Raw genomic sequence first — 14,302 nt, 5'->3', positions numbered from 1 at the left:
GGAATGCCAACATGCTCTAACACCGTTTCCCAAACTTTTGGTATCTGGGGCCAACTTGTTTTCTGGTTTAAAGTTGGCGGTACGCTTCACTCTTAATACCCAAAAAGCTAAATACTTGTAATATATATATTTCAAAGAATATAACATTCCATTCCCCTGCTATAGGAAATCATACCAGTGTTGAAATGTACTGTTAAAAAATTACACCAAAATAAAAAGCTGTGCCCTGCTCTTTCCACTGTCCATGACTCCTGGTCTGTATGTCAGGGGACAAGGACAGCCCCTTCTGCTGAGGTGGCTCTTGCAGGGTCTTACATGCCAGTGACCACCCCAATGGCTCTTTCTGCCAGCCCCAGGAGCATTGGAGGGATGGAGGGGATGAGCTGGACTGCAAAGTGCAGCTCCATCTGTGCATCCACCCACCTGCCTGCACACAGCAGAGCATGTTGCTGGGAGTGGGGGGCGAGGGGGGGAGGAGAGGGGGACTGCCTGGGGATGGCCTGGGGTAGGGGGTGTGCAGCAGCAGGGGCAGGCACAGGGTGTTAGGCTGGGGAGGAGAGCATTTAGCTCCTCACAAAGGGGGATCTTCCAATACACGTCTGTCACCTGCGGCACAGCCTTTAGGAATCACTTCTCTAAAATGTCATTGCACACTGGGAGATACTGTGGCACTTGAACTGCCAGTGTTACCCAGTGAAATGCAAGCAAATGTTAATTGTCTGAATAACTTCTGACAACATAGCCAAACATAGCAGTGAGAATCTAATGACATTTTATACCAACATTTTGATAAACTGGTAGGGCCCAGTTGCCAAACCTGACTGAATCACAAGACTGTGTAATATCTCACATTTGGCTGTTCAGATCACCATGTTGATGTAGAAATGAGTGCTATGAGCATTCTTACATGGGCCATCCTCTTACACTTGCCCTGCTTGGTATATGGGCACTCCACATAAGTACCAGGACCAGGACATCATCTTTCACTTTCTTAGAAATGGGTGGGTCCATGTTTTAGGAGCTAGTTCAATGATTCATAACCACGGTGCCTTGAGATGCTTTCAAGTGTGTTGCAGGGTGCCACACATTGTTAGCACTGTTAGGTTTATAAAAACAATTCACAAATTCAGTCCAGAAATTTCAAATAAAAATGTATAGTTATGGTCTTTGTGTTCTTTGCAACAGAAAATCTCTATTAAATATTTTTTCTGTAGGCAACAAATTAGTCACAACTGAGTTGGCATCTTCCAAGGGGTGCCTTGAGTTGAGAACCACTGAGCTACTTTAATTAATAGCTGATACAAGAATAGACATAGTGGATAGTGAAGGTGAAAGTTAACAAGTCCCAATCTTAACACAGGTAAATCAGGGATGTCATGCGCTCACGCTCAAGCACTTAAGAGCCATATTCGTTTTTCCTACTGCATTCCGTGGAAACTGTATTTTTTAATAAACAATACAAATTGCACTGATGCTTGTATGGCATCACCACCCACCACAGCATTCATTGTCATAATATCACAGCAGGTTCTTTGGGCAGATCTAGGATTTTGGAAAAGAGGGGTGGCACATGGTCAAGTACATCATCATCACATCACACGCGCACATTTTTTCTCCAGGTAAAAAGACACTAGAAGCCTGACTCATATGTTAGGGGCCTAGGGCTATATTATTCAGTTTAAGACATGCAAAAACAAATATAACTTTACTGGAATAAATTAAAAACAGTCTGTCCGGCTGTGAAATAGGAACAACATTATCAAGAGCAGCAGAATTGCAGAAGAAAGGGTAGCTTGATTAGTGGAACATCAAGACCATTAAAGGAGAGAGGGTCATCAACACCTGTGGAATGAAGAGCTTAGAAGGAGTCAGATGATAATGAACCATGAAGTCAACTGACTCCCCCAGCACTGCCTGAATAGAAATGCTGCTTCTACTGCCAGGCAGTTGGGTTTTAAACTGGGTGGACCAGAAATCAAAGTGGGGGAGGATGCAATCTACCCCAATTGTGTCCCTGAGCAAGGGTAGCAAGAGCAGGTTAACTTCATTCTTACCTCTCAGCGGATCCCTGGTCTCAATGACCGGTACAACAGTGCCAGGGCCATATCTCACCATGTCTGGTTCCCAGGGTGCCAGAACTTTGTCTCCAGGGAGTATGCAGTGACTCATTCCATGGCTATACTCAAGGATGTCATCCTTGGATGTTTTTTGCACGTATGCTGGATACTTTTCACCCAGTGCAGGTGGCTTGGCAAACTCTATCAGATACATTCCACTCTCCTCCTGCTCCCAGGACAAAAGAGAATTACAATGAGGCCTTGTATTGTATATCAGTCAGCAGGCCAGTCCATGATTGTTTAGACTAGGCCAGAACTCCATGGACAGCTTAAAGCATGACAGCAAGCAGCCCATGCTCTATTCGTCTGGAATCTAGAGAACTGGGAAGAACTCCAGGAGGCCATCTGCATCCCCTAGCCTCAGTCAAACATACCCAGTACCTCCACTACAAATAAGTCCTGTATTTTCCCCACTGCAAAAGATACTATAGGCTGTAATCCATACAATACTGATTGGATGCCACAAACCAGTGCATAGACGGGCAATGATAAAGCACCCCAAGGCAATGCAGGCCTATTCTCTATCACTCTTGAGCCCTCTTTCCTTACATGCAGGAATTTAATTATTTAAAAACAGTGAAGGGACTCAGCATCAAAAAGTGAAGTGAGCCACTCCCTTGTTCTTCAGAAAGAATAGGCCCTTTTTTCTTTGAAGTTTTAACTGCTAACAACTTAATGAATTAAAGCTTTCACTACCGTCTCTGAGAAGACATGCTGTGCCATAGTTTGCAGAGGACGAAAGGTGTAAGTGTATACATAACACACTAACACCTTTCCAGCAATATTGATGTTTATCTGTCTATACACAACAAGACCTGGGACCCTCTCCATCATAACAATATTCATCTCAAATTGGCCTAATGCCCAGCATGACTGGCACAGAAACAAAGAACCTCTTTCTGCAAGGTCCTGAGTGCCCCAACTCTCAGCAGGAGCAAAGGGGTCTCACAACCTTGCTGGAGAGGGCCAAATGGGCAAACCCCCAAAGAAAGAACTGGGAGGGGGAGGGAAGTGAGGAGTCCCAGGGCAGAGCGTTCTAACTCAAATAGGAAGACCTGGGCTCCAGCCTGAAGACAGATTTACACAGTGCTGGAGGCACCCTCCCTGCTGGAGGCACCCACAATGCTGGAGGGCATGCTGTAACAGGGTCTCTGGGCTGCAGTCTCTCCTTACAGCCTGGCAATCTTGGGGGATAAAAGCAAAGATATTATCATTAAACCCAGGCAAGATGGTGTGGGGAGCAGCAGAGAGTGGTCTAATACCTAAGGACTACACTGAATTAAAACTGTGTACCGTCCAGATAAAAAACTTGGACTAACTCCGGCAAGGAAGTGGGACATGGAGTGAAGGACAGTGGTCACAATGTTTCAAGCTGATGAAAGGAAGAGTGAGCATCCTGATACAGTATAAAGGAGTAGTATCACCATAGGGACTTCTCTATTGAACTCAGCCTCACAGTCCTTCTCTCCCAAGCAGCAGCCTATCTTTCTGAACAGTGTGTGTTCACAGTCCTTCCCCTGTCAGAAGAAGCAAACCGTAGATCATCTCCTGAGGTGCCCTGTAGCACCACAATGCACCGCACAAGACTTGACAACACTAACACCAGAAGCAGTGACCTGTGCAAAATATTGGGAGCAGATTATATAAAAAAGGTTGGACTAGAGACATGACAAAGAAGAATCCTTCCCCAAGATTAACAGCCCCTCATAAAGGCCAAGATACTTTTCATAAAGTCAGACCTATCAGGAAGACAAGGCACAGCCAAGGAAACAAACAGCTGGTAACACAGCCGTATATGGTATCCCAAGCCATTGTGCACAGTATGTCATGAAAAAGGTGCATGGGATAAGTGCTATGGCTAAGTTGGATACTGTGACTCCTATGCATGGCTCAGCTTCTGGCCTCCCCTCTGCCTATCTGCAGCAGCTGAGTTCAGAACTGGCATTGAAACCCTGTGCAATGCGCTGAAGGCACCGAGATCCGCCCAAGGCAGTGCCACTCAGCTCAGCCTATTTCAGGGCTCAAGGGGTGGAAAGGGTGCTCATTAAAGACTCAGAGCAATCCCTGTGAATGTTACCCATGTCTTGTAGGAAGTCCACTACATAATCCATCTAATGAATGGATCTCCCTGTACATTATGTTATCCAGGCAGGATAGAAAACACTAGTTACTTACCTTGATCTCCTGTTTTATTGTACCTCGGTAATAAAACCCATCTGACTCCCTTCTTGCCAGAACAGGAACATTAGCAAAGTCCATAGATTTTTCCAGCACCATGAGACCCTTACATATTGTTTCAGGGAAACAGGGACAGTGCCTGATCCATGAGCACCTTGAATTAAAAAGCAGTGGATTACTGTTAGGAGAAAATCACTTCCCTAAGTCAGGTGAAGAACACCTCCCAGGGCCAGAACCAGACACCTGCTTTCTGCTATTCCCATTGTGCAAAGTAGGTGGAAAAGTGGTATAAGCAGCTACTTAATAGTAGGAAAATCCTGTGATTCTGGGCTGATGTGACTTAGAGCAGCAGTCAGTCTTGCTCTTGCTGTGAGCAATTGGTTCCTGGCTGGCTGAAATCAAGAGACAGACAGGTACCAGCCACAAAGCTATCCTGAACTAAGCACAGCTTAGCTGGACCTGAGGATTAGGACTAGACTAAGGCTAGGTCAGGGCTAATAGCTTACGGTGGGCCACAGTAGGGAAGGATGAACACAGTAAAAGGAAAAGACAGAGAAAAGCAATTTAGTAAAGTCAAGTTGACCATTGGTGACTGGCTTAGGCTCAACACAGAAAGGAAATTTACTGTCCCAAAACATCATGAGGACAGCTTCACAGAGGATGGTTGTTAGGCACATTGTGATTTTGGGCATCTGTATAATACTAGAAGACTTTTTCACATAGCAGGCTTACTAGTTGCTTTCAATTGTCCACAATGTTGCAAGATAATTTTGGACAAGAACATTCTAAAAAGCTGACAAGGAAAAAATACAAAGCAAAACTCTAATTATGTTTAGTTTGCCAGTCAATCAAAAGCCTCTATGCTTTTGTTTCTTATTAGCAGAGACTGGGCATAAGGAGGCAAACTGCAGACACAAACAGCAACTTTACCTTACAGGGCTAAGGGAGCTGGTAACCCAGGCAGGATGAGTGATGAAGGATCCACTGGAGAAGGGATAACCATGAGTTATAAAGTTGGTGCATGAGACTTTATCGTGTGCTGTCATCATGCTGCAGTACTTGTGATCTGCAAACAAGGACTGATCCATTCCCCACAGAACCAGCTACCTAAAACAGGGAATAATGACAGTGCTGGTGCTTGAGGTGAATATACACCAGATACCAAGGATTTAATCTAGTCTACCATATAGCTAATTCATTACCACAATAGCCAAGCATTGCCAGTGGATCACTAAGAAATTAAAAATATTTATTAACTAATGCATTTCTTATATAAGAAAATTGATCAGAACTTCACTTTCCACTGAAATTCAGCCACCTCAGGGGTGAATGCAACAGCACTGTAATAGTGCAGAGCAACAGGAAGTGGAGAATAATGTATTTCATTGAAATCACAGGCAGAGTTTACGTAGGTTGAATATAATTGTCCAGAATGCAGTTTAGGTAGGCCAAAAAGTATTAGGGGGGGTTAACAACCTTATTCCAGCAAAAACTGATTAAATTCTTCCATCAACTTTAACAGGCTATAGGGTGAGACTCTTAGAGGTATCTATATGAAAATGGAAAGTCTTAGGAAAAGTGCCATGGGATTTTTTACACCAGTTTTACAACTAGTCCTTAATAGGACAGTGCTCTGATGCCATTCTGGGACTCAGACTTGTGCCAAATACTGCCGCACCTGAGAAGGTTCCCACCTGCAGACTGTCTCCAGCCCAACCCTTCATATTTTATGTGCCCCCCCCGCCCGCCCCCCAAACAAACAAACAAAATTGGAGGTAGAGCTGAGTAAACTCAAAGACTGAATATTATGCTAGATTACAGCTGCTTGTTACTCATGTGTGATTTATAGTGATGTTTAAATGGGAAATATTTTGATCTAATGTTCCATCCTGTTTTATAATGACAGACAATGCTTTGCCAAGAGAAGGAAATCGTGCTCAGATGTGACAAGTGAAGAGGTAACTATTCTGTGGCTGTCATGGTAAAAATGACAACATAAGCGTAACTGCCAGTAATGTGGCAAGATTTAACGTAGATTTCCAGCCAAGCTTGTATATCACCTCAGAGATGTTTGCACACTTGGGGGAAAATTTTCACGCTGAAAGTCAATAGGACTTAATCTTCCAGGTGTTTAAATTGCTTTTGAAAATGAAACTGAGGCTGTGATGTATCTTTGCTTTTAAAAATGATACCATTTTTTAAAACAAATGTAATGATACAGAACAAACATGATGGTAAACCTTGTGATAGTTCAGCAAATTCCATGAATAAAATAGTTTCTTTAAACAATAACCACCAGACCCAAATCATAAACCATAATCATCTCTGCAAATATTATCAGACTAAATAACAGAAATTATATGGATAGCTTTCTTTATATAATCAACAGATTCTCAAACTGTGACACCAAAAGATTGCTGACATCATGAATTTTAAATTATTGTCTGTGTTAACTATCATTTTATTTTTAATATTCCATTTAAACTAATTTCTGAGTGAATATGATGCTGGGGACACCTATTGGCATAAGGGGAGGAAGGGTGAAAGAATGAAGTTCCCTGTTGAGTTTCCCAATGGGTACAAAGTAGGCAGGAGAAAGCACAGACCAAAGAGAAGAGTCTAGTAGAGAAGTTTCAGCTACTTAAACAAGCAGTTCTGGGAAAGGCATTTATTGAACGTACCAGTTATAAAGAGTATTGAATCTTGTCAGCGCAGCTTCAGAAATCCTGCTCCTTTTCCTGCCTGATGTGGAAAGTAATTCACTGCCAGTGTTTTCTAGTTACTAAGCAGGTTGCCATAGATCCACTACCAACAGGAACTGATGCATTGGAGTAGGACAAGCGGGCACACCCATGAGCTTCTCGGCTAACAAGTGCAGAAACATAACCACCAAGGATAATGGTTTGTCTAACACATACCTAATTTCAAACACCACTGACAATTAAATGATTAAATTGTCAGGTTAGCTGTAGCAGGGAGGTCGGGGGTGCAGGGTGTAGCACTAGACTGCATTCTGTATATATGGGCCTTTTTACACCTTCGAATAACTAAATATTATCCTACTAATACCTGAAGCTGTGCAATTATGATAAAGGGTGTTGTGGCTGTGCAAGAAGGGTCAAAGGACCATGGCCAAGATATGTTAACTGATAACCTCAGATCACCTTACAAACCTTGCGTTGCCTCACTTCTGTTTATTTATGCAGACTACAGTAACACCATGAGGCCCCACACCAAGTCTGAGTCTCAACTGCTGTATGAACCCAGGATCAGAGAGATCTTGCTCCTAAGAGCTCACAGGCCAAAAAGACAAGGCTTGCTTTCTATTGAAGGCCAAAAAGACAAGGGTGAATTGAGATACAGAGATGAAGTGTGGCTTCTGGAGCCCAGGAGTACTCCTATGAAGCACGCTCCCTTCACCCACTGCATCACACCAAATCCTGAAAATGAGGCACTGCAGCAGCCTGAGAGCAGTGCCAAGCCCACAGGCTGAGATTGGGTCTTACAAGCTCAAAGTTCCTCAAAAGGCAGCTGCATTGTTGCATGTTTGCAAGCAAGAGCCAGTGGACTGGTTGTGCTTTGCAACAGCACTCGGGTATGGCACATAGCTAAAGAAGTCAGAGCCTGCCTTTTACTATTTATATTACAGCAACCCCTGAAGACCCCAGTCCCACTGTGTAAGCCTTGTACAAACCTGGAACTGGGAAGAATCCTTCCCCAAAGAGCCTTTGGTCCAACATACCCCTTTCGTTAACGAGGCGCCTTGAAACGTATCCCTAATTTGTCAAGTTCCCTTCTAGGAATCTGTCCAGTGATCACAGAGATCCTCGGAGGGTTTTCTGATTTAAAAAGAATCTCCAATTTTCAGTTAAAAAAAAAAAAAAAAAAAAGTAACCCCAAATCCACATTTTTCCATGATTAAAATGAAACATCACTATATACATATATCTATATATTAATGGTGTTTCATTTAAATCACTGAAAAAAGTGGATTTAGGGTTACTTCTTAAACCAAAAATTGGGGATATTTTTAAATCAGACAAAACCAGGATCCCTTGGTGATTAGACTGCCTCTGCCATGTCTAGATGAGTAAAACTGAGATTACTTAACTTGCTCAAGATCAGTCAGGAATATGCATTTTAGGAATCTCCCTGTCAAGCTCTGCTCCAGCTTCTAGACATGCCTTCTCTTCAACAAGCAGTGGGATATTATTTGGATGGCCACTTCACTGCATTTCCGCAGAGTGTTTAGAGAAAAGGCACATCTGGAATTGTGTTTGAGGCACTAATGTTGTTTGGTCTTCTTTCTGTTTTCCTCAGCACCCAGGTTGCAATAGCTCTCCTCATGGTAAGTGGGGAGATTGACTGATATTCACCAACAAAATATGCCTATAATAGTAGTGCATCTTTTATCCCAAGAGACATCAAAGCTCAGTACAAACCATGGGCTAGATGCTCCTGAACACGCTCATGCAATTAGGCTCTTGCTAGAAAGATCACTTTGCTGTCATACGTGCAAAGTGAAACCATACGTTGTCTAATGGCATATAGCTACGGTGTACAAAAAAAGTTGGGGGGGAGAGGGGAAGGAAAAATACCTTGATCATAGTGGAACTGCCGAGTACTTAAAGCTCACCAGGTATAGTTATTCCAGGCCACATTCTACCCTCTCCCCTCCCACAATGAGTTGTTTTATTCTATGAAAAGTCCTGTTTACTTTCAACATAGCTGCTTATTAACTAAAATCATGCAGAACATGGATGAGTGACAATATTTGGCTCTCATACTGAAGTCTGACCATGAGAAATGGGGTTTAAACCCCAAGGAAGAGCTTCAGGTTTCACATACTAAATATTGCTTAATAAAAGGAGGGGCCCATATCCAAAAATGCAGCATTCCCCCAAGCCCAGGTAAGTGCACTGTGCCATAAATGAAAATTTATTGGGGCCTACTAATAACACTCCAAGGACCTTTACAAAAAGTCTTGTATTCTGTGGAAGAGACTGGCAGTTAGAGAAAAGCTCCCCCAGGGAAGTGCGTTCACAGGGAAAACCCATTTCATTATCCCTGAAAATGAACAGCAGCTCATCAGTGAAAATGTTATTTTATTTAGAACCTGCAAGCTGAGACAGCAAAGACAGTTAATTTTCGCTGAAAGAATGACAAACAGCTATTGAACTCTTGGTCTCCAATTAACATTTTTCTCTAATTTCCAAGACTTAAGACAGTCCAGATATGATTTTCTTGCCCATTAACACATCTCCTCTTTTTAGTATAGTCGCAGTAGGCTAACTTTAATTTTTTCAAGCACGCTGGTACTGATGGGTGCTTTGGGCAGCGCATAAAATGAACCGGTTTCCCAGAAATGCATGTTACTCATAATACAATGGTTATTAAAGCTTTCAAATTTAAGAGTATTTTTTATTTGGTCGGAGGACTTCAAATAGACCTCAAAACTGGATCTGTCTGACAGTTGCCTTGGCTTGGTGCCTGGCTATTCTTCTCCATCACCAGAGGATCACTGTATAGAACAGACTGTAGATGACTAATGTATTTTATTGCAGCCCGAAGTGTTTCTACCTTGCTGAGCCGTTTTTCTAAGTATTCCTCAGGCAGGTGATGTCTGAGCTTGGCGTATCCTTCATTGACACACTTAACCCGCTGCCTTTCCCTCTCATTCCTTTTTCTGATGAAAGCTGGTCCATATGAGTACTCTCCTCTGCCCTGATTGACATGGGGAACTTGATAAGGGAAGCTGCAGGGATCACTGTAGAAATTCTCGGAGATTAACTGCTCAGATGCAAAAGGAAGTAGTGACAAATCTTCAGAGCAAGCAACCTGGGGAGGAGTCTCAGGGTATACGTGAAATGTGACGAAGGGATCCCCACCAAAAGGCCTGGGCAATGGCACATGATGGGAGTCACCATAGATGGGTAATTTGTCCATGAAGTTACAGTAGTTTTTACTATCCAGGGGGGGTTGCATTGAACCTGGAAATATATAACTGCATATTAATTAAGTCATACCTTGAGTTTAAGGGTTACCTGCCATCAGTAAGATGTTCCAGGAAAGACTTTTAAATGAATTTATGCTACTATAGAATGATATGAGAGACTGTCACAATGGATGCACCATTTGAACATAGTCTTTGCTAGGCCCAGGAACCAGCTCATGCTAGAGAAACTTACCAAAAAGTGCTAAGTAAAGACAACACAACTCTGTACACCTTCCTAAACGGAACAGCAATCAAGCTGCTTCTTGAGCTCCAATTTAATAGGCACGTGGAAACAAACGTCACAAACCGATCCCAGCTCAGGCTGAAATGGACAGAAATTAGTACTCATTGCTGATGTTATATAAACAAGTCTGGCATGTTAAGCAACATCCTATCCAGCCCCATGTACTCTCCCACTTCCCCCAAAACCATTTAGATTACAGCTCAAGTAACTAGCACCCCCACTGAACATAAACGTCCACTGAAAGCTTGACAGCTTGCTCTGTTATCCTACCACTTCTTTGTTTTAATTGGTTTGAAAATTTCTTGTGTGGGGCCCTCAATCTTGTGTCTGTGAAGTGCTACGCCAGTTCTATGAGAGAAATGCATTTCTTGGAGGGACCCACGTTTGTTTTAAACAGTTTGCTCCCACTGACTTGCAATGATCTGAGAGTCAGCTTAGCTTCATATTAAAAGGATGACAAAAAACGTCCAGATCATAGACCTTCAGTAATGAAGTACTGTATTAGGAAGAAAGGCTTCTGCAGCTAAAGTGAATGAATATGAGAGTATTGCAGAGATCAGCATATTCTTGGTAATCCCTTTCCAATTCATGGTGTCCATAAATGGAGGATGCTTCCACCTTCTCTCTACAAGAGGCCTAACTATAGGTACCACAGATAAACTACTCTGGATTGGGTTTTAACTGCTCAAATCACACTCCGAAGATTAAAAAGAGATTGCAAAAGCACCATCAATAGGAAGCTATACTGTACAAGGTTATCAAGCTATGTCAGGAGTCCTTTAATCTTAGCATTCCAGCACTGATTATTTTTCTAACTGAAAGCCACATTTAAAAAGTTTAAAGCAGACAGTATTTTACCAGGATCTGTTCACAGGGATTGCACACAATCTTTGTTGATGCAGAGTCCAGCCAGAATAACATCCACTTCCACATCTACGTGCCACTCTTAAAATCAGGTTACATCATGCCGTCCTAAAAGGAAAGACTACAGAAGAATTTCCTAACAGTACTGGAAATGCCCAGTATCACCACCTATTAAAAAAAATACAAAAATACCAAACATTCAATATTCACAGAGGAATAGTGCAGTATCTGATGGAAGAATTTTGCCATTAATCCAACTTCTTCACCATGACTTGCAGCTTCTCTAATACCTTCATACCCACTCCATTGAGAAGGGAAGGAATTGTATGATTGCTTGTTTGGGCCTATTTTCCCTGTGCATAAAGTTATATTTATCAAAATAGATTTGTGTTCTGTATCATTTGATACAATGAATTTTACTACCTAGAGCTTCACATTTTTCACTGAGTTGAGAATCTATTTTAGCATGCTACGTTATATAAAGGGAAAGCAAGTTCTAGAACAGATGCTTTAGTATGCTAGGTGCTAGCAAAGGCAAATGCTGAACACAAATGCATGTTAAATTACAGAATAAGTTGCCTCACTACATGTGGGAAAAGATCCAAGTTGAACATACATATGTACTGTGAATTCAAAACAGCAGACAAGTGATGATTGCTTCCTTTGTTAATACTGAGGGGAAAAAGATAGGAAGTTTTAATTTGTTTATGTTCCACTAAAATACAAATGCCAGTAACTGCATCTGCACTATAAAAGCCAACAAAGATATCATCAGGTACTTACAGCATTGGTTGGATGGCACTTAATACTTGCTACACAACTACATTATACAACACATTATGTGCCAGGCTCACATCTAAACCAAAACATAAAATCAGAAGCAATACAGCATTTCTTGTCTGCTACAAAAGACTCACCTGTTCTGAGATGGAGTGAAAACTCCAAAACAATCCACAGAAACAGAGTTTCCAATTTTGAGGCAGCTGAATATGCCTGTAAAATATGTTTTGCATTATAAATTTCAAAAATAGCATTTTAATTCTTATATAAAAGTAGCTTATGTTTTTAATAAAAAATAGATTAAAGAAGACTGATTAAAGTACTCTTAACTACCTAGTGTCTCTCACACACATTAGTCTTGAGAAATCATTTACAAAAGTCAGTTGACATTTAGCCAGCCATAGCAGTACGTAATTTTCCATGTGTATTTCTTGACGTTTCTTACCTGAATGATGTACCTCTAATACTGCTGAGTTGAGTCAAAAGACTGGTGTAATATATAGTCAACTGACAATATGCAAAGTAGCTTACAGTTAGATCTGCTCTTTTCTGGTTTAGCTTTTACCACCCACATTGTAACTATGATGGCAACAAATCTTAGAATGATAGGCTAGAAAGTTTAGATATATTAGATACAATTGAACTACCTTAAAAAGTAAATCAGGAAGATGTTTTATTTATATCCCTCATCCATATGCTGCAGCAATTTGCAGTAATGAACGTCTTTTCATTTAATTACATTTTACATCTCACTACATAATCAGCATAAAAAAATATCTAGACCTTTATGTTTTCATTCAATACACAAATCAATATATTTGAATAAGGGGTACATGAAACTGGTATTTTCAACTAAATTGATTTTATGGTAGTGTCACAAGATCAGTTTTGTTTTGAGCAACCTTCAGTGGTCCCTTGGGTTAGCTGTTTCCAGGATCTCTGCACTGGGCCAGACTAAACCTTCTCTGCTCCATTTGCATCACTTCAGGAGTGAGAAGGGCCCACGTTTTCTCTAGGGGAATTTCCATGAGATGCAGAGTCTGGGTGTGCTGGACAAGGAAGACATTGACAGGGCACAAGACAATGGCAACACACATTCTGCAGCAGTCTTATCAGTAACCATAGCTTTTAAAAGTGGGTCTCTGCTACATATTAAAGCTGCCCAATGAGTTTATGAAGTTTGTATCCAGTATTAAAGCACATTCTAATTTGAATCCAATGTATAATAAGTTAACTCATTTGAGAAATCTCCATTTTCATCTGCATTAAAATGAGCAACAAACTGCATTTCCTATTGATCAGCTCATTTTCTTAATCATTTTCAAGCACAACCTAAAATTACTGACTGTGAATCTGGTACGCTGAAAGAGTTGCACTTTTCCTTCCTGGGAAGACCCATCCAAGATTTAAAACATAGACTTGCTTGCTGCTACCTTCACATCAGAAAGAAGGCTAGTATATGTGGAATTCAAAACATTTCAAGACCTTCCTTGTAGGAACCACCATTTCCCTTCCTTCAAGGCTTCTTCAGAGAAGACATGCAAGGAGTAAGGCTGCTGGTAGGGCAGCCATCTGAAATGGTAGAGAACAAGTGACCATGAAGCAAAGAATTTCAACATTGTATTTCCTCTATGGAAGATGAGGGCATTGTTGTCCCTGTTGACCTGGGAGTCACGAGTTTGGGTGTTGAGAAAAGCAATAGTAACTAAAGCTTGGTTTCTCACTCTACTGGTTCTCAATCTCCTACTAGCAAATGATTTTTTTATTTTATTTTTTTTTTTACTACAGGTAAAAGCACACATGATAACCCTACTGGTACTAAAAGAGTTCTGGATTTTGTGAAATGGGTGCAGTGACTCTACTGAGAAGTGAGTGAAGTCCTTGATCTGCACAGAACTAAGGCAGTGCAAGGATGGTTGTGGCTCAGCTGCAATATCCATCTGCACCTGGATTCGGGTATGCAACAGGGGTTTGTTCTCCTCTGTTCTGCTGCTTTAAGCACAAACAAGAGCACCCAGCAGAACTAAGCATGGATATTTTGCTATTTTTCCTACTGGAAGTTGGACTGTAGCTAACTTATTTTAGCTTTTACTGCACACAGAGCAGTGACAAGGCTTCCCATCA

At 41.5% G+C, this 14,302-nt stretch overlaps 1 protein-coding gene across 5 annotated transcripts in view; it reads right to left on the bottom strand.

The window, feature by feature from the left end:
* The window catches only part of CUNH11orf16 (chromosome unknown C11orf16 homolog), a 27,602-nt gene extending 14,892 nt beyond the window's left edge, over positions 1 to 12,710 (bottom strand). For 4 of the 5 annotated variants that reach the window (XR_003092719.1, XM_025197387.1, XM_025197388.1 and 1 more), the window contains exons 1-4: positions 10,484 to 12,710; positions 5,226 to 5,402; positions 4,293 to 4,449; positions 2,055 to 2,283 (exon numbers count right to left, since the gene is read on the bottom strand). Coding sequence is in view for 3 of the 5 variants with exons in the window: in XM_025197387.1 (XP_025053172.1) it covers positions 2,055 to 2,283; positions 4,293 to 4,449; positions 5,226 to 5,383 (544 nt within the window). In the remaining 2 variants the exon portion in view is untranslated. Of the gene's footprint in view, positions 1 to 2,054; positions 2,284 to 4,292; positions 4,450 to 5,225; positions 5,403 to 6,976; positions 7,043 to 10,483 lie in introns of those variants that run through there. The other variant, XR_003092718.1, reaches the window with a different exon arrangement.
* Between the last annotated feature and the right edge of the window lie 1,592 nt (positions 12,711 to 14,302).

This window comes from Alligator sinensis, unplaced genomic scaffold (genome assembly GCF_000455745.1).
Source record: "Alligator sinensis unplaced genomic scaffold, ASM45574v1 scaffold502_1, whole genome shotgun sequence".
Classification (NCBI taxonomy): Eukaryota; Metazoa; Chordata; order Crocodylia; family Alligatoridae; genus Alligator; species Alligator sinensis.
The sequence above is the reverse complement of the archived record's forward strand: the minus strand, read 5'-3'. Positions and strand labels throughout refer to the sequence as shown.